Below are 21,132 nucleotides of genomic sequence, written 5' to 3' on the forward strand. Positions count from 1 at the left end.
GACGAAACTCTCGTGTCTCGCGAGATTATGAGTCAGACTTCATCCATGCTGACTGAAACACTCAGACTGAGTTACTGTACACAAAGCAAACCCGTGTATTTAGTGGACTCGATCCAGAGGCAGCTGTTGTTGTTTTCTGTTCCCGGGCTGGAGCTCCGTGTCGCTGCTGAACATGGACCGGGACCGGGTTTAGCCCGGGCCGAGAGCGGGCTGGAGGCGGAAGCGGATCGCTGGGGGAAAGCGATGATCTAGCTCAGTGAAGTGAGTCCAGTTTCATTATTTACCGGATCCAGGAGCGCCTTTAAAGTGGGATGACAGCTGTGGAGGGAGCAGGACGCTGGGAATGATGGTTAAACTGGTGTTTTGTGGGTAGACCCCCGCTGGGCTGCTGGTTTGTTTGGGTAGTGTAGTTAAAGCAGGAGCGCTGATCTGTAAATCACACCGGGAGCTGAAGTGCTGTGGGTATGATTTATAAATCAGCGCTGCGTGTTTTAAACCACAGTCACTTTCTGTTTGTCGCTGTTTTTGTGTGAGAGTTTCGGTCGACAGGGAGAAATTAAGAGGGTTATGGGAATGTTTTATTCTGTGGGGTTTTATTGTTTATATTAATAGAGCAGTGTATTACCTGTGGTGTTGGATTTACAGGTAGTTTTCCTGTAATGTTCTCGTTGAGTGGTCAGGAACTATCTCAGCTGTAGGCTACAGTGTTTGGTCTCAGTGAAATAAGTAAAATATTTTGTTGTCGTTTGTTTTAATAATGAGCTTTTTTACACGATATTCCAAACATCCCCATATTTAACTAATTACAAAAACAACCCCGGACAACGAAAAATTACCATTTTTATGTAAATATACATATTTATTGGCCACTGTTGCTACGGTTTGTCAGTGCTTCTCTACCCTATTCATCATTAGTTCCTAACAGCTCTCTGTCCTTTTGTCTTTTTTATCTTATAGTTTTATCTTAAGTTCTTAAGTGACATATACTGAACACCCTGAGAGAATGTAGGTGTGCTGGGTTAGTCTACAAATAATACTAGATACTTTTAAAAGTGTGTTTGCTTCTATAAGTATGTTCCAACCATTCAAACATGTATTTAAACATTTTAAATATTTTACGTCCCATATAACTATTTCTAACCTGATTTCTAGTACAAAATGTTAATAATAGGTTTTGTTGGTGTCATTTATGTTACATCATGATTTAAACCTTACAATATTTACTATTTTACAGTCAAAATATTGTTTATGTAGTTATGGGCCGATATCAAGATTTCTTTATAATAAACATGTGCGAGTTAGCGTGTAAACACTGTAAAACTTTTACAATGTACATTTCACTCAAGATCTGGAAACTTGTGTGCCTACCATCTACTAATAGGCTTTTAAATGTTAGAAGTCTCTTGTCAGAATGTCTCCTTACACCACAAAGACTGAGAAACTTTTTTGCCTTTTGAGATATTCGCATCATGCTCCTAGTGGAATTTACAGGAAACTGTTGAACAATTGAGCTCAAACAAAAACAGCTTTTGGCCACAGCTGTCCGTGTGTCCGGTAGTTTTCCTTTAAAATCACTCTTTAAGAAATACTGGTCAGACTACTTAAATGAACTGGGACTGCTGCTTTCTGCTGCCGCACAGAGCTCACCTATTTATTATGTATAGTGTCTATGCGATCGTTTATATGCCTAAAAACTTGTGATATTAAATACAGTTGGTATAATAAGAACATCAAGAGAAGAAAAAGACATCTCACAAAAATTACCAGGATAATGGGACTCTAGCAAGGACATTAGTCTGTGACAGTGAAATTGCAAGAATAGAAAAGATATTGTGTTGAAGGCCAACCTGTTCTGCTGTCCCAAAAACTAGGCATTCACTACAATTTTGGCAACCTAAATAATTAATTGAAACAATGTACTTTTGTTTTTTGGTCAAATAATGAATTTACAACATAAACATTAAGGCGTTTTTTTACACCTGAAAGGCCAGACCAGTTTTGTATGTTTGTTACATTGTATACATTTGGTCCATTTAAGGGTTCATCTACTGTTAACCACCGCTTTTGGTTGGAACAAAATCTGGTACTATCCCTAAAAATGACTAATTTTAATATATCCGTATATCTGGCCTTTATCAATTTAGCCCCTCTTTAGTCATTCTGAGGTTATAAGAAGAGTTAAAGCCGGGACTGTTCATAAACCAGTCACAACTCTTTCACAATTCCAGCCAGTCAGGCAGAGCAGAGTGGGAAAATAGTGTACGAAAATGTGAGATATATGTTCTTTAAATCTGTCCCAGTATTAAGGGCTATTCCTGTGTTGGTTTGCAGATTTACTCAGCAGTTGCTGTTCTTGTTGGAAAGGGGAAAAATAAACACTTCCAGTTCTGCATTAGTGCGTGTGATTTCACATGGCAAGAGGTTTGAGGGTAGCAGCAGGACCTAAAGCTTCAGAGATCTTCCCGTCAACTATTAACTCCACTAATTGTAATTCCGCTAATGAGCTGAGTTTTTACTTACAATTTAGGAGAATTTCAGTCATCCTTCATTAGGGGTTTCCCTGCTTCTTGCTCACAGGTCAGCAGATGAAAACATTTCTGACTCTGAGAGACTGAAAAATCTCAAGTATCCAGTGTGTTAAAGGCCCACATCCTGTTTTGGTTTTCCTTGTGCTCCACTTATATAACCTATTTTCATTACTCAAAATGAAACTGTTACTGTCACTATGAAATGATATATGTAAATGTATCATATATAGCATATATATATCTGTTCTGATTTACACCGTTATTGTAATGTGGATTATAGTTATGTTTTTTGTTGTTTAATTTGATAACTACCCAACAATGAATATACTGTAAGTTGGCATGGTGGAACAGTAGAGGATTTAACAGTGTTTATCTATCATAATTTTTCATAGCAACTTTGCTGCCATTTGTATTGTCAATTTGTTTACTACCCACAGTGCAAAGGCTGTTGTGTTTAGCCATTAAAAGCATTCGCTAGTGGAATAGTTTATAAAACTTTTGGGGGTGTAAATATAATAAGCCAACAATCATGTACATATCAATTGTGAGGTTTTGAAATTGACCTGTTTTACATCCTTATTTTGGTCATGCTGGATTTTCTTTTAAAAGTTCTGAACTTTAATTATTAATTTACGCCAATATAAATACAGTTTTCCATTCTAGGGTGTCTTATTGTTTACATAAGCTTGTCTTTATATACTCTTTAAAAATATTTAGCTAGCATACAGCAAATGCAGCAAATTGTGTGTTTATTAGGTGTGGGCAATATGGCCCTAAAATAATATCACAATATTTCATGGTATTTTTGCGATAACAATACTCTTGACAATATGACACAACACTGAATAAAAAAAATGTCAAGAATACACTATTGCAAGAAAATGAAATTTGAAATTTATTATTGCCCACAATATGAAATGGCACACCCCTAACTGCAATATAAAAAAATACAAGAATATTATCAGATTTGTAACAGAAGTCAATAATGTCATGATACTAATAAGAATCACAAGGTCAGGTTAGATCATATATAAGATGGTTAGTAGTACAATGAAAATGTGACACAGATTTATTCATAAGTGAACATAGTTTTATCACGCTGTTAGCGTCTGTGTTCTGTTGTAAACACACATAATAAACCTATTGAGCTGGTGGACCATTATGATCTTCCCACGGCCTTCCCTTGAGCTGCTGTACAGACATTTTCACTTCTTGTTGGTGGTGAACAGGCTCTGAATTTAAGTCTCTGTTTCAGCCTGTGTGGAGTCTGATTGCCTGTAATAAGGATTTTGACTTCGGTCTGTCTGGAAGTTTTGATTAGTTCTGTGATTTCACTGGACAGCAAGGTTTAGTTTGTATGCTATTTTCTTGTAAACAGATTTTAAGACTCTTCAGTTTGTTATTCTTCTCTCAGCAAAGATGAGCATGGGTGAGTTGTTACTAATTCCATTTACTCAAGCAATATTTTCAGTTTCTTCCAATGGCAATATGCTTACTTCTACTGTAGTACATTAATGCTTATTTTTCAAAGGATTCATTTAGCATTAGCATTAACTTTTAGTTCTACATTCCTAAAGGCCTTTAATAGATTGATTTGACACAAAAAGTTAAAAAACACAGCACATAACAAATTTACTGACAGAGGCTTGTACTGACAGATATTAATGGATTAAGCAGTTCCACTTCAGTTCTACTTAAGTAGTTTTCTGAGACACTACGTTTGTTCTATTGAAGTTGCTTTTTAGATACACTTTTACTAAAGTTTGTGTCCTTTTGCTAAAAGGAAGTACACCTGATCTTTCAATTGATGATACTAAATTTATATATTGTAATATTACCAGAGTTAAACTGTGGCTGTGGGAGCAAGGCCTTTGTATTTGTTTAAACCAACAGCATTGTGTAATGTTCATTACACTATGTATACAAAAAATACATCATAGCCTAACATTCATCGCTCTATGTTTTATGAAAATTTTGCTTAACATTGATCATGCTTTGTTAAAAAAAAAAGGTCATATTCACTGTACTTAATAAAGTATTAAAAAAGTTTGTGTCAGCTCAGTAGGTTTTATACTCTACTTACTGTAGGTTTCACCACAGCATTTCCGTTTTCTTAGATATAAATGGTGTGAGTAGGACTTCCTGTTTTAGTTGGTGAAGAATCCTGTAAATTTGACCTCACATTTCACACATACCCCCTTCTGTTTCGATAGGTGTGTTTCATTTTTCATTACTGCAAATATCTAGTAGCTTTTAGCATGATTCTTTAAATGCTTTGTAGCATCTAAAGAATGTTTACACAGAACTCCTCAGCTTCAAACAGTTTGATTGAAATTATACTATATGTAAGACTACAGCAGCTTTGGGTTTTATAACTTATATGGGTGCTGTGAATTATATGTTAAAAAGGAACTACATTGATTTAAAAAAAAAATCCTGCACAACTTGGTTAAGAACACATTTAGAGTGGATTTGGTTTAAACTGTTCCGTTATAGAGAAACTTACTAATGGAGACATTTCACTATTCATAACCACCAATGTTATGTGTTTTTATAAAAAATGAAAAAAAAAAAATGTATTTAATTAAATTTAATTTTATTTGTGTATCGCTTTTTACAACAAATCTTGTCACAAAGCAAGATACAGTCCATCCTATGGGTCCATGTTACAGAGATATGGGTCCATGCTAGAAATGGTAAATTGGGGTAAAATGTTTTCTTGTGGCAAAATATTTCTTCACGATGTCTTTCCTGACCACTTTTTAAAGACTTAAAAAATATGTTTGAGATCCAACATCTTCTTGGTAACTATGGTAAAGCAGTGTCACAGTACATTTCACTAGAGTGAAATGTATCACACCAAACTATGAGTCACTCTCACAATGATTCTGTTAGCATACCAACAGCTAATTTAGCAGAGAATTTGAACCACTTGCTAGCTTGATTGTTTGTTTGTTTGTTTAATGATGGGGTAATAATGAGTTGATAATGAGATGTGATAATGATTTGTTTTTCGCTGTGATGCGTCAGCTTTTAGTTCCTCAGTGAACAAAGATCACACTTCAGCTGGGAAAGAACAGCAGTAGGGAGAAGTTGGCCATGTGATTTTGGATGTCCTTGACTGAGGCCAGCAGTTACAAACACAAACAGTGCATGATTAGCAAGAGCAGAGTCCGTCTGAACATCCAGAAACCAGTTCTGCACAATACTGACCAAATTTATTACCAGACGTGGCAGGAAAAACTCCACAGAGCCAAAAGAGGAACCCATCCACAATTAGGTTAAGTTCAGAGCAGAGATGACTGTCTGCACTGTTATTTTCAAATTATCAGATTGGATTTGCATGTCTGGACATCACAAACATCATCTGCATGAGTTTCTAGGGCAATCTTCTTGGACCCTCACGTTTCTGAAACTTTTGATGTTATCAAATCAGTGTTTATCACATTGTGATACAAAGCACGCGCTGCAATGCTGATTGACCCCACTATCCACCCCACTATCAACAGGTCTGAGTGAATTAATGAGAGCAACAGGACATCGGCTCCTACAACTCAACTAACCAAAGAGCTTGATGCGTATACATTTTTATCTAACAGGGAAACTAAATAGCCAAAATCTTAATGTGAGACTTATGAAAACTACTTCAGGGAAAGTTTTTTTCTCATACAGACCCCCACGGTTATGGAATAATCTTCAGGTCAAGAAGGCTTTGTACAGACAAACACTTCCCCCTGCTGTAAATTTCAAAATTTTAGGTATTAACTAGAGGCCAGCACCTTGTGATCTATGTAAAGGTGACTGTTGATAATGGGAAATATTGTGTATGTATCCATAATCATAATCTGATTTTTTTCCAGACTAAGCAGCTATCAGAAATAAGCATTAAATCAGACAGTCAGTTTCTAGGGACAAGCAGATGGATCCGTGCTTAATAAGCTAAGGTGTTTGATCTGTGTTGGCCAATATATGCCTTTTTTGTGTTATCTTTATAGCAATAGAAGCTGATGGCATTCAAATAATAAAATACCAAGTAATAGTATAATAATGCTCTCACACAAAACCTTGCATGTTGTTTTTCACCGTTTCACATACTGTCAAACTGGTGGTTGTTCTTTACATTCTGGCAGAATTTCACAATGAAAGAACCAAAAGAAGTGTTCCAAAATGGTTTGGAATAAAATATTGCATTAATGTTTTTCTGAAAGCTAACAGTCTTTGTCTTAAAGTTGTAACAGTAAAGAGATGATGCATAAAGCGTAGAGGTTCTAGAACTGAACCTTGAGGAATACCATATTTACTTTAATACACTATACAAGAGCTACACCTAACAGCTAGGTTGCTGTGGTCATTTATAATCTGGTCAGCAACATTTATTCCAAACTGGAAGAACCTAGCTAGGTTGCTGTGTCCATTTATGATCCTTGACACAAACACGAAAAATCTCACCTTCCCACCACAAATACATTAATCATCCACTAAATCCCAAACTATTCACAGGGATTATCTGGCAGGTAACTCCCTTTGTCAGAGTTGTGCTGAATTAGGACCACCACAACTCCAAAAGACTCAGCAGTCAGGCATCCCAGACTCACTCCCTTCCAAGCTCACTACATAGAACATTACAAGATTTTACCCACAACCTTGATACCCTTATTCCAACTTCACATGCACCCAACAGCCTTTGTCTACATTGTCAAGCACACTATGACCTTTATAAAATATCTTATTCACAACCACTTACTAGATCTCTCAGCTATTTCTGACCGTTCCTTCATGACTGCCCTCATAGCCTCTGCACATAGCCTCTGAATTCAAATTCCTCCAACACAGACGTGACTGGCTTTGCTCCAAATCCCCTAACACCCCTAACCTCTAACTCCACCAGTCTAGCATGTGCCTGCCACTCGCACCTTCTTACCTCAGTTATAATAGTTTAGCCATAGTGAAGTTACTGAAGCACAACTACTAAGCACTACCTAGCTAGCATTGCTAACGCTAATGCTTTGATAAAGTAAATGTTTTTGAAGACTGCATTCTGTATAGCACGATGAGAGTGTCTTCGGTACTTAATGCCCAGTCAGTGCCTACAGAATTAAAACAATGCCTCTTTGTTCTCTCCACAGCTCCTCCTCTGATTCTCTCTCTTGTTGGTGGCTCAACTGCGCTGAGTGATGCCCAGCGGAGTTGAATACGGTGAACTGGGGGAGAGCCTTCCTGCCATTTCCTCCCTAAACGCCTCCTACTCTCAGACCTCCCTGTCCATGCCCTCATCCAGCTACCTCCCACTGCCTCCCTCAGAGCGCAGGGCCATCTCTGACGTCCGCCGCACCTTCTGCCTCTTTGTTACCTTTGACCTGCTCTTCGTCTCCCTCCTCTGGATCATCGAGTTAAACGTGAGTGAGATTTAATCGCCCAGTTTTTTCTATTTTTATACATATGTATTCCAGGTGTATTCTGGAAGCAAATGTCTTGCATGTGGGACATCTTGAAACTCCACATGTGCAGTTAAAAAAAAAAAAGTAAAGTAGAGCCAGTAAAATAAATCTGTGTCTGTCCACAGAATGAAACACAGTTTTCTGAACACAGCCTGGTTCAGTGTAAGCCTTTTGACATGCTGATAGATCACAGCACTTGCAGCAGCAGTCTCATTAAACTTTTAGCAGTAGTAGTGCTGATTCACTGCTGGTATGTTCTGCACTGTAACAGATCAGTGCAGGGGGAAAAGATTCCCTCAGAACAATGTTCAGAAGTTTGGACGGGATTGTTTTTACATGGGGTGGTAGGGTAATGTAAATTTACCATGGGACATGTAGAATGTAAATGACTGTCATGGAATAAGAAATCTCAATATAAATAGCAGGGATGGGAGTGGCTTCTTTATTTACACATCACTTTCACACTGCAGACTAATTTCTCACTAAAGCTGCCAAAAGCATGAGTTTTCTGGGAAGTCCTTTGGATGTTTTCCACAGTTGCCTGTCGACTTGTCTGAACTGCTCTATTTAACATCATGCCGATTTACAAGTCTTAACTTATACCATTACATTCACTGAATAATATTTACGCTATCTCAGCTTTACGGTGGCTTAGTGATTAGCAAGTTTGCCTCCTAGCACTGGGGTCTTGAGTTCAAGTCCCTTATCAAGTCAAGTCAAGTCATCTGGGTGGAGTTTCCATGTTCTCTGTGTGTTTCCTCCAGGGACTTACTCCAGTCTTTCCACTGTCCAAAAACAGTTCAGGTAAATTTGGATACTCTAAATTGTCCTGGTGTGTGTGTGTAAGTTTGTATGTGTGTATGACCGTATGCCCTGATATGGATTGTCACTCTGTCCTGGGTCAATGACTTTTGTGCCCAAGGCAGTCCTCCAGGTGGACGGTTCTTTCCGGTTGAGAGTACGCTGTGCGTGATTGGCTGCCGCTACTCACCGGTGTGTTTGGATGAGTGCTATGTGTAAAGCATGATTGAAAATTTCAAAAAGCCATAAGGTGCACCCCCATGAGCCCCCCATTAGTTTCTAAAAAAATGTAGAAAAACAGGTGTTGTGCCAAATTTGGCACACCTGCCAAAAAGTGCAACCCATGAGCACCTGAAAACTTAGTTTCTAAAAAAATGTAGGAAAAAAGGTGTTGTGCCGAATTTGGCACACCTGCCAAAAAGTGCACCCCCATGGGCACTAGTTTCTGAATATTTTTGAAAAACAGGTGTTCAGTCTCTAGAAAGGAGCTACATACGTTTAACTTCATTCATTCATTCACACTCATGTAAAACGAATCACAACTGAATAAGATTTTGTTGATTTTTCCGTCCTTATAAATGTCTGCCTGTCTGTCTTTCTGTCACAGATAAACAAGAGTATCTGGTTGAATCTGGAGAAGGAGGTCGTTCGATATGATTTCAGGTCGTCTTTCTTTGATATATTTGTAAGTAAATCGTATCAATCAGTTATGCATTTACATATAAATCTGTTGTTTGTTATATATTTGTGAATACAATTATTAGGTACTGTATTTTACCATAAATGTTATTAACATTCAGAACTTCTGAATTAAGTTTGTTACTGAAAGCTTGAATGAAAAAAGAATAATAAGAAATAATTAACACTTCCTTTTTTTCCTCTCTCTCTTTATCTTCAGCTTTTAGCAGTGTTTAGGTTTTTGTGCTTGCAGATCGCTTATGCTGCCTTTAAACTACGGCACTGGTGGGTTATTGCGGTAAGTCCAACAAGCCTGACACAAACCACAACCACACCCTTGCACACACACCACGGTTATGATGTTCTCAGCTTCTAATGTATTAGCTTGAATTCACTTTAGATTGTTGTAAAGCAGGAGTTTAAATGATCTGTCTCTGATTTTCTTTCTCATAGTTCACTACACTGGTGACCAGTGCCTTCCTTATTGCCAAAGTCATCATTTCAGATGTGAGTCTAACCTGCATATGTTTACATCACTATACAGTTTGATTTCTTGCACGGTCATGTTTAGAACTGTACAGATTTTATTACAAGTCATTTTGGAGCATTTTCTTTTCAATTCATCATAAAATGTCGCTACTTGTTAAGAAATGTAAACAACAACTCTGGAATTGTATTTTACTGAAAATGTAAATGTTAAAAAATCAAGTATTTGCCCAACAGCGATGGTGAAGGTACCCTCCGGACCACTGTTCACTCATATATACTCTACTGGAAGCTGTGTCTCTTGTCTGCTCTATCTCTTACATAATTTGTTTCTCCGTGAACTTGAATTTAAAACAAGGCAATGCAGTTATTTAACTCTGATTGTGCTGGACTGTGGATGGTTTAAGCTTGAAATAGAAGAGAAAATAGAGCTAATAGATTTCACAGTACGTTTGCCAAGAGCTAATACCGAACCCTGGATGAAATGGTACTAAATAACATTAAGTATAATAAATTATTATGGAAGTTATTTATTATTATTATTATTATTTTTATTATATTATTATGTTTTTGTTTCTGTTGGGCTTTGTGCAGTTGTTCACGGAGAATGCCTTTGGCTATGTGCTTCCCATCACCTCCTTCGTGGTGGCCTGGCTAGAAACCTGGTTTCTCGACTTTAAAGTTCTCACACAGGAGGCAGAGGATGAGCGAGGTAAGGAACACGGAGAGAAAAACCCTGGTTAGCTTTCACCCTGCATTCTTAACATGTCCTTACCAGCTTTACCTCACAACTTTATATCCATTGTTCTAAGGGTAGAAATGTGCCTAGCCCATAGAAGTGCAGCTATATATAAATTACAGTACATTATTAAGCATTATTAAGCATTATTTATTAAGCTTCCAGTTTGGAACAATTGATCTAACTGGATATGGGAACACCTTTATAATGTGGCTACTGAAAAAAAAACATTTTACTTTTATTGGAATTTCATAGAAGTGTAGTTTACTGTAGCAAATGAATGTTTTCGGACCAGTTTTCTAGGTCTTCTACTACTAAAGTCTTCATATGATCCCTTGCATCTCTGAGGTATCATATAACAATCAAATTGCACCTAAAATGGTGTCATTTAAAGCAGTATGCACACCTGAATGCTATCCCTCTAAACACTGTGCCTCCAAACCCGTGCTATTAAACCATACCCGTGCCCGTTCTGTTTCCACAAGACTAAACCTCGGACTAACACCTATGTGCCGTTCACAGTCTCTACCAACAAAGTAGTGAAATAATCCCCTGGTGTGTTCATTTTGGAAGGGTTAGAGATGATTTCACGGGAAACCTCTCAAACGCGCTCCAGCAAAGAACAGAAGAAGAGGAAGAAGCCGGACGCCCACGTGAGCTTTAATCTCGGAGCCACAAGAACTTCTCACATTACAGACGACGTGCTGGTCTAATCCAACTCACAGCTAATCAACTAATGAAATTATGGATTTCACTAACAAAGGAGTGCCCTAAAAACACACACACACACTATGTCTCTTAAACCAAAGAAGACGATCTGCATGGTTCTCCTCAAGATTTTTATGAAGAAGGACTCTTCATTGGTGCCTTAGATCCTAACCAAACCTGACAACATTCCACCACCAGAGAACCATCAGACCCTAACCAGCAATAAAGCTACAACTTTACCAGCATTCCTGAGCTCCTCTGGGTCATCTCCACCCTGAACTTTCTCCACGACTCCACCAATCGAGGAGACCCACCATATTTTCTGTTTAACACTCTCAGAAATTAATCTACATGTAGATCTTTATTTTGGAAGGTTTACATGCTTTAATGTATATATGAGAGAAAACGGCAAAAAAGTTGACTTGATTAAGGCTAATAATATTTTAGTAATTTATTAATTGTTTGCGCACACTTTAACCACACTTAATGCAAAATAACAGACATTTAGCTGTAGACAAATTTACTTTCGCTCACTTCTTAAAAACAAAACTTTTATAGATACTTTGTGTAATAAAAGATTATATTTATCTATTTATGTGTCTGGTGTCTTACCTGGTTAATAGAGTAAAATTGAGGTACTCAGTATTTTTAGGGAAAAGTTTAGCAGTTTAGCCCCACCCATTCTGATGCATGTCATAATACAAGTCAGTATATTGCGATTATTTTATTTACTTATTTCGCCTTTATTTAACCAGGTAAAATCCAATTGGGATCACAGATCTCTTTCAGCAACACAGTTGTTAACAAAGACATATTCAAACAGTTACATAATACATACTACATAAAACATCTTCACAAAGACAATCTGGACTCAGCTGACTTTATCACCCTAAACTGTTTGGTACAATCTTTTGAATCTTACGTTCATTTTGGTGGCTGATGGTACAGAAAACTTAAAAGCTCTCTGTATGAATTAAGTCCCAATTTTAGGTACAACAAATCACAACATATCAAGAGAGATAATACTGTGATATGTCTGCATTACATTTAAAAGAGAAGATAAATAGACAGGGACTTTAGCAAGAATGGCTTTATATATATATACACACAACACACTACACGCGCATGTAGATACATAAATACATACATACATACATATATATTTAATATATGCGTGTGTGTAAAGCCATTCTTATATATATTGTATTGTGTATATATAAGTTGTAGGCAAGGTGATTTATTGCCTTGATTTAAATATATTTAAATATTATATTTAAATATAAATACACACAGTGAGTTTCCTTGTTATACAATCAGAAGAATAGGAGCAGAAGACAAAAAGAATCACTGTCTGCTACTAAAGTTTATGTAAAGTATGAATTAATTCAATGTGTTTTGGAAAATCAATACAGTATCACAAAATATAATACTGCAATACTTTGATATATCGATATTTTTTTACAATATAGGAAACTGAAAAAATATTAAGGAACATTAAGCAACAGTTTGTTTTTTTTAAATAGTAGTTGAATGTGTCTTTAGTGTTTACATTATCCCCAATCCCCCAATACCCCAAAAAAGGGATGTGATTAATATATAAGTTAATGTAAATTGGTGGGTCTAAACTGCTGTATAAAGGCTGTTTGCACGAAGGTATGTTAATTAGTTATTTTTGTGACAAATTGAAAACAACACTTTTGAACCAGCTCAGTTTTTTAGTTTCAGTACATAGACTTTTATTAAGTCATAGTCAAAATTGAAAAGAAAAAAATATTACTGAAAGGAAGATTTTTACACAGGACCAGGAGCAGTGTTCTTTTCTCTGGGCTAAGTATGTTTGGTCACCACTGATGCAACAGAGTGTACTTTGATGGAGGAAGCTGAAGAAGTGTCAGTGATGTAACAGGGTGTGATTGAACCCGGCACGGCTGAAGGAGTCACCAGCTCGAAAACAGAGAGGGTATTGATGGCCGCACCGCCCAGCTGGATGCGTAAACATGCACGCTGCGCTGCGGGGCCGTAGCCGTGGGCGCCTCGTGACCTTTGTGTTTTTGTCGTGAAACTGAAACTCTCCTCGCATGCTGAACACGCCGTCACTGAAACTGCCTGTGACGAGCTTCGGTTATAGTGAGGCGAAACAAAGACACACATAGAGCTGAGGAGACGATGTGGAGACAGGTACCCTGGTGCTAATTAGAGTTTCACTGCACTGAGGTCACCCGTACTGAACTGAGTACTGAGTTTGCTAGAGCCATTACTGTGAGGATTGAATTGCACTGGGCACTTACGGGTTAAAGGCAGAGGGCACACGTTGTTTTTCCAACACAGAAAGTGAATATAACTCCCCAACTTATCCAAAAACAATTTCAGTGTTTTGTAATACACAGTTCCACTTCTCTACAACTAAACACTGGGGGGCTTCATATCCCTGTAGCCCATACTGTAAATTAGTGTAATGAAGCAAATAGGTTCATGTATATCTGCTCCATAAATCCTATTCTATTGGCAGTACTTCTCTATTGTGTCAGCAGCTTAATGCATTTATTACAAGGGGTGTACACAAATATTTGCACATACAGTGCTTATACATATTAGGGTTTAATGCTGCGTGCATTCGTACCAAACTATAATGGTATAGGTGTTTCATTAGGAACACATGGTAGACTCTATTAGTAAGTAAATTTAGTAATTTCACAAACATGGCCCACCCCTCCCCTTATGTAAAATCACCTGAAAATAAATACCTTATACCTTTTTTAAACTTGTAAATTTCCTATATGTATTTCTTCCTCCTCACAGCATATCTGGCCGCGATAAATGCAGCATGTGAAAGTGCTCGTATGATCTACCCAAGAGCTGTATCCGACGGCCAGTTCTACTCTCCTCCAGAGTCCCTTGCAGGTAGCAAGTTACAAATATTACGTACATTAAAATGTCAGATATAATCAAATATATATATTTTTTTCAATTGTTTTGTTAATGTATTTTACTATAGATTTACAGCTCTGGAAAAATTTGAGACCATGTAAAAAAAGAGATGAGTTTCTGGAATATAATCAAGAGAAAGATGGATGATCACAAGCCATCAAATCAAGTTGAACTGCTTAAATTTTTTCACCAGGAGTGGCATAAAGTTATCCAAAAGCAGGGTGTAAGACTGGTGGAAGAGAACATGCCAAAATGCATGAATATTGATTTCTAAACTCTTAAAACGTTGAATATGAACTTGTTTTCTTTGCACTATTTAAGGTCTGAAAGCTCTGCATCTTTTTTGTTGTTTAAGCTATTTTTCATTTTCTGCAAATAAATGCTCTAAATGTCAATATTTTTATTTGGAATTTGTAAGAAATTTTGTCTGTAGTTCATAGCTTAAAACAACAATGTTCATTTTACTCAAACATATACCTATAAATAGTAAAATCAGAGAAACTGATTCAGAAAGTGGCCTACTAAATATTTTCCAGAGCTGTATCTTATGTATTTCATTACTGCATCTCCATATATTATCTTAACTTTGTGTGTGCGTGTATTTATGTTTATTAGGTTCCGAGGAAGACCTTGATGAGGAAGGCCTTGGCAGAAGAGCAGTAACTGCACAGGTGCTGAAATTCACATTTTTGTTATGGACTAAAATGGTGAAAAAAATAGTTATTACTTTTTGTATAAATATTGTAAAATTATCTGTTGTAAAAGTATTTTATAGAACATTTATAGAATATGCTTTTATGAAAATATTTTACTTATCTTAATCCATTTTAGCAAAAAATACTTTTTATAGTTTTTTGAGCTATACAAATTGAGAAACAATTTGTAAAGCAAGTAAAATTCAGTTAAAATTTTTAATCATGTCATAACCCTTTCTGTTCCTTCTTTGTTTGTCAGGAGAAGGAGTTTGTGCGGCAGGGCCGCGAGGCGATGGCTGTGGTGGAACAGATACTGTCTCAGGAGGAAAACTGGAAGTTTGAGAAGAATAACGTAAGTGTGTGTGCATGTGTTTGGTGGGGGTTTCCAGAAGAATTCCTTCCCACAAGGGTGGACATACTATCTTAATAATCTTTAAAAAGAGTCAAAACAAAGTCCACATTTAGAACTGTTGTGATATTAATGTCTGTCCCACTCTGTCCACAAGTATCTGGCTATATTTTAATATGGTGCAGTTGTGATATGAAAGCAGGCATATGAAAAGCTGTTCATAACAATAACAGCTTTACACTTCTATTATCTGTGAGTTTGCTGAAGTAGTTTACTTCTGAAGTTAGGTAGCTCAGCAGAAAATAAAAACAAAGGGAAAGAATGTATATAGACCACTATCTCACAGTTACTGTCAGCACAAGTTTTGTCTGCCTTAACAATATCATGCTCTTCACCTACTAACCCGCACTTTAAGTTCTTGAAGGATAGGAATGCAGAGAAGTGATACCAGGAACAGAAACAAAAACAAAAAAAAATTCTCTTTCACTCTAAATGGTGCCACAGTTTAATGCTGGCCCCTACATGCCAGTTAGATTTATTGAATTTAATTTACATTGTGCAATGGAAATTTCAAACAACATTCTGACTAATAAAAAGTCAAAAAGAAACAGAAAACATCCAGCTGCTCTGCAATGAAACTTTACTCATTTAACTTCATTCATTCAGTCAAGAGTCCAGCCAACTCCAGACTACCCAGCATTGCTGCAGTGTGCACATCAGCCACAGCTCCTTCCTTCAGCAAGAACTTACTTCCTGTTATCTCTGTGTACTTTTCATTTGGAGATATGACGACACTGCCATTTTGTTTTTGAGCTTTGTAGTTATTATATGTGTTTGTGTGTTTATGCAGGATATAGGGGACTGTGTGTACACACTGGAGATTCCTTTCCATGGAAAGACATTTATTCTGAAGGTATCATCTTTTTTTCTGAATTATAATTTGTTTTGTTGTTCTTCACAGTTTTAGAATAGGGGGTCAGTGAATAAATGCAGTCAACTTCAAATGCTTTGGAATAGCAATGACTCTTATTTAGCTTTTGCCAGGAAGATTGAATCTGAGCAACAAACCTGAATCATCCAGTTGACTTGTTTTATTCAGTGCACGTAACCTTTTTTCCTATTCCTGTTTTATTTGCTAGTTATGTTTACAAATACAAACCTATGCTTTGGACTCACAGGATCATAGATACTAATTCATGGTTCACAAGTTCATAAAGCAGGGAAAAAAAAAAAAAAATGGATAATTCAAATAATCTGATCAAGACTGTTCTTCAAGATGAGACATCAACAACTGCCATACATATGTATCTGTTATAAGTTATATATCAGTGGCTCCAGATAAAGCACTATTGTAACCTGAGTTAACTAGAAACTGATTAATAGATGAAACTTGAGGTGTAGCATCTAGAAACATTAAAAAAACAATACTTTGTTATTTTATTTTATTGAAGTTCAAAAGAAAAAAGCAAAGGAAAAAAGGTGAATGTTCATAATTTTCTCAAGTTCATGATTTATTCCCTTCCAAAAGGATTTTCACTTAACCAAATAATATACATATTTACAAAAATCAGGATCATCTGGGACAATCATTTAAATAAGATAAATCCTGCTAATACATTTTAAAGTGAATTTCATGGGTAGATTTTGAGCATAGTTCGGGTTATTGACATCACTTATATTTATTCAAAGGTCAATTTCCCACGAACTCTTTAGATAAGGTAGTGATGAGGACTGAACAACAAATAAAATATTAATTTAAATTAATAAAATTATTAATTTGCAAATATCTTAACACCTGAATGCCAATTCAAAATCCTACTTGGTTTTAAAACTGTGAGATATATATAGATATATCAGGTGATATTTGTAAAATACCTGTTTTAGCCTGTTTTTTTTACTCTCTCTCTCTCTTTCTCTGTCTCTGTCTCCCTGTCTGTGTGCTGCATGTGTGTAGGCACTACTGCAGTGTGCTGCTGAGCTAGTGTACCAGGAGGTCATTCTACAGCCAGAGAAGATGGTGCAGTGGAACAGAACAGTGTCAGCATGCCAGGTACGCACACTTAAACACAAACAATCTTTCACACACACTCGCAGAACCCATATGAACACCCTATGTAAGGACCCATTCCCTATTTTTATTTATTTAGAGGACCATCTGTAACATGTGTTGGTGTATAAACCAAAGACCATCATAATATGTTAGAATTAGTATTTCTTAAGGGCTGTAGAATTTAGATACTATACCTTCACTAAAATGTGGACTAATGCAGTTCTAATACAGTTTTATTGTATAGGCACTGGAATGAATTAATAAGTAAATTAATGATAAAGTATATAATTTGAACAGACTTCCACTCTTCCTATATGTCTGTGTTTGTGTGCAGATTTTACAGAGAGTGGATGATAACACACTGGTGTCATACGATGTGTCTGCAGGAGCAGCAGGTGGAGTCGTGTCTCCCAGGTACACACACACACACACACACATTTAATTATATTAAAGTATATTAAAGACAATTTCCACCAGTTCACCTGTAAAAGTCAGTGGTTGAAATATAAACAGTCAGACAAAGTGGACTTTTATTTATAGTGGTTTTAATAGAAACAAGGCAACCCCATTGACAGGGACACATACATATAGCCATTTTATTCACTTAAAACTATTGACCATTGATGCACATTCTGTTTTATGTAATGTTTATGAAGGTAAAACAGTAAAAAATCTCTTGTTACAGGCTAAGAGGTTAATAAGTCACTGGAGTTGTCCATTCCACCTTAAAATATGCAGCTGTTAAATTCTGGCAGCTCTGTATAGAACTGACAAGGAAGTGGAAAATTCAAATTAAAGTTAAATTCAGCCAAGTGACTGAAGTTTCACTCACTTTCACTGTCAAACTAGATCCAAAATAAATATGGTAAAGAGTATTCCTCTTTTTTAGTGTGATTTTATTATTTTTCACTTACTTATGTTTAGTCATTTTAGCCATTCTTTTGCTGAGCAGACATAATTGATGAAGATGGCTTTTCACAGCCTTCTGTTTGGTAAAGGTGTTCAAAAAACATACAGTATTGCCTGTGTGTGTTTTTAGGCTAAACACATAATGTTCTAATGGAATAGTAGCTATAATTTTGGGAATAATTAATTATTCAAAATGTAAGTACACTATTAAGTTGGACAAACTTTAAATATTAAAGAGACACTATTTATTTACTTTCTTATATACACTAATTGGTTTAATAGGGTGTGTGGAGGGAGTAAAGATGTAGCATAGTTTAAAAGAGCTGGCTGGAGTTATGGATGCAAATTTACATGAGTGAAGTTAATAAGGGTTGGACTACAGGATGAAGGTTACTCACTGCTCCATGAGCAGCATTGTTTATGCTGTATAGAGGGCAGAAGATGCTTTAAGCTAGAGTTTCAGTTTTTTTGTGTGTGTTTTTCAGTTTTCTGGGAATTACTTTGAATTGTCTCTCAATCTTTTTTTTACCCATCCCAACCACCTACCACCCCTCCATATAGGGATTTTGTAAACGTGCGCAGGGTAGAAAGGAAGAAAGACCGTTACATCTCCGCTGGTATGTCGACCAATCACAGTGCCAAACCTCCACACGCTCGCTATGTTCGGTATGACCTCTTCTTTCTTGAGTTGCACTCATTTACAGAGTAAATTCAGAGTTTCAGTGCTCACCATTACCCTCTTTCTCTCTCTGCAGTGGAGAGAATGGCCCGGGAGGGTTTGTGGTGCTGAAGTCCAGTAGTAATCCCTCAGTCTGCACTTTCATTTGGGTGCTCAACACTGATCTGAAGGTATGTCCTCTCTCTTCTGTACAGCTGACATTTATATAAAGCAGTTAATTGCTGCTCCTGGTAAACAGTGGGTATTATGTGCTGATTATATTCAGTCGTCTTAAAAAAGCTACAAAATAAAGAAGCTGAGGATGTTTTAGTAATAAAAGGGAAAGCTGTGTATAGCATCCAGAATTACACCATATTTAGTGATGACAGTTAAATACTTTGTACATACTTTACATAGTAGTACATAGTAATTTATGTACAAGTTACAACTTAGTATAGGTAATTATGTAATGCTTACAAATAATACGCAAACAGTGTGCATTCAGATTTTTTGCAAGTGCATAGAAACTATTGAAAAGTTTGAGAAATAGAATATATTTTTCATTATACCATCCCTGTTTCCTATAATTTTCTTCCATTGCACTTAATTTCCCCCTTTTCCACTATTCTTCCCAATTCACCCCTTTTCCTTTATTCTTCTCAGTTTCCCCTTATTCCCCTAAATTTTCCATTTTCTTCCCAATTTCCCTCTTTTTCTCGTTTTCTTCCCAATTTCCCACTTTTTCTTCTTCCTCCAAATTTCCTCACTTTTTCCTTATTCTTCACAATTTCCACTTATTCTTTTTTAATTTCCACCTTCCCACTTATTCTCCCCAATTTCCCCCTTTTCCTTATTCCTCCAATTTCCCTCTTTTGCCCCTTTTCCTTTACTCTTCCCAATTTCCCCCAATCTTCCCACTGTCCACATTTTCCCTTATACCTCCCAATTTCCCTCTTTTCCCTTATTCCTCCCAATTTCCCCTTATTCCTCCCAATTTCACCTTATTCCTCCGAATTCCCCCTTTTCCCTTATTCTTCCCAATTTCCCTTTATTCTTCCCAATTTCCTCTAATTATTCCCAATTTCCCCTTATTCCTCCCCTTTCCCTACTTTCCTTTATTCTTCCCAATATCCCCATATTCTTTCCAATGTCCACCTTTTCCTTTATTACTCCCTATTTTCCCCATTTCCCTTGCTTTTCCCAATTTTCGCTTACTCCTCCCAATTTCCCCCGTTTGCCTTATTCTTCCAAATTTCCCCTTATTATTCCCAATGGTCCCCCCCCAATTCCCTCACGACCCCTCATTGTCGTTGTTGTTGCTGCATCTTATCTTTTCTTTCTCTCAGGGTCGTCTCCCTCGGTATCTGATCCATCAGTCTCTGGCAGCTACCATGTTCGAGTTTATGACTCACCTCCGCCATCGCATTATGGAGGTCCGTGCATGTCTACGGTAACCAAGGAGCACCTGACTTGTTTACTCTTTATGCCGGAGCAGAATTACGCTGCACTCCGCTCTGGTCTGTCCATTTTTTACAACACAGCAGTATTTTTGCGGTTGCCATGTGAAGATTCACTGCCACCCCTGGCTGGGAGGAAGTACAGCACACTGACAGTAATATGGAAGGAAACAGCCTGACCTTCGAAGGATATTCAGTTTTCATCTCTGTTGCTTGAAGACATCACATCTGAGCCTTTTTTTTCTTTATCTCCATTTTCTCTAATGATTAGTATGTTAGTTAGTTAGTTAGTTAGTTGTACCCAACGACAAGAGTAAGAGGTGTTGGAACGGAGAGCGTTCAGATGCTGTGGGCTCCCACTGTAAATAAGAGTTAAAGGCACAGAAATTCACCTTGTTTGAGAGGAGGGGGTTTCCATGGTGTTTTTTTTTTTTTTTCCGGTGCATTAAAATTATGTCACTTTATTGTGATGCTGCATCAGCAGCAGTTTAAAAAAAGATGGCTGGCTTTAAATGTGTTGGAGGAGGAGTGTGCTAGTCTTCACCATCCTAATGATGGGGGAGACTATATGAACAGGGATTGTTACCCAAACCCTCAGCGTTTCAAATTGTGGAGAAAATGGATCAGAAAAAATATATATATTTTAAAGCCCAGCTGTAGTTCTAAAAAAAAAAAAATATATATATATATATATATATATATATATAT

The 21,132-nt window shown here is 36.9% G+C and overlaps 1 protein-coding gene across 2 annotated transcripts; it reads left to right on the forward strand.

Annotated features, from left to right (window-relative positions):
• stard3 (StAR-related lipid transfer (START) domain containing 3) lies at window positions 1-21,132 on the forward strand. 2 transcript variants are annotated; one of them, XM_049476370.1, is made up of 15 exons: window positions 1-261; window positions 7,655-7,924; window positions 9,375-9,452; window positions 9,666-9,743; window positions 9,899-9,952; window positions 10,526-10,643; window positions 14,178-14,279; window positions 14,922-14,977; window positions 15,261-15,353; window positions 16,201-16,263; window positions 17,305-17,400; window positions 17,735-17,814; window positions 18,871-18,975; window positions 19,065-19,158; window positions 20,314-21,132. In XM_049476370.1, exons 2-15 carry the CDS (start codon window positions 7,703-7,705, stop codon window positions 20,419-20,421), a joined length of 1,347 nt encoding a protein of 448 aa, XP_049332327.1. In that variant the 5' UTR covers window positions 1-261; window positions 7,655-7,702; the 3' UTR covers window positions 20,422-21,132. The 2 variants fall into 2 exon arrangements, with proteins under 2 accessions (XP_049332327.1, XP_049332328.1); XM_049476371.1 differs by lacking the exon at window positions 1-261 and adding an exon at window positions 3,739-3,957.

The sequence above is a fragment of the Astyanax mexicanus genome, chromosome 3 (assembly GCF_023375975.1).
Source record: "Astyanax mexicanus isolate ESR-SI-001 chromosome 3, AstMex3_surface, whole genome shotgun sequence".
In the NCBI taxonomy this organism is placed as follows: domain Eukaryota; kingdom Metazoa; phylum Chordata; class Actinopteri; order Characiformes; family Acestrorhamphidae; genus Astyanax; species Astyanax mexicanus.

Coding starts and splice junctions, on each gene's coding strand:
- stard3 (XM_049476370.1), top strand. CDS start 7,703: ATGCCCAGCGGAGTTGAATACGGTGAACTGGGGGAGAGCCTTCCTGCC. Junction 17,401..17,734: donor GAACAGTGTCAGCATGCCAG/GTACGCACACTT, acceptor GTTTGTGTGCAG/ATTTTACAGAGAGTGGATGA. Junction 19,159..20,313: donor TGCTCAACACTGATCTGAAG/GTATGTCCTCTC, acceptor TCTTTCTCTCAG/GGTCGTCTCCCTCGGTATCT.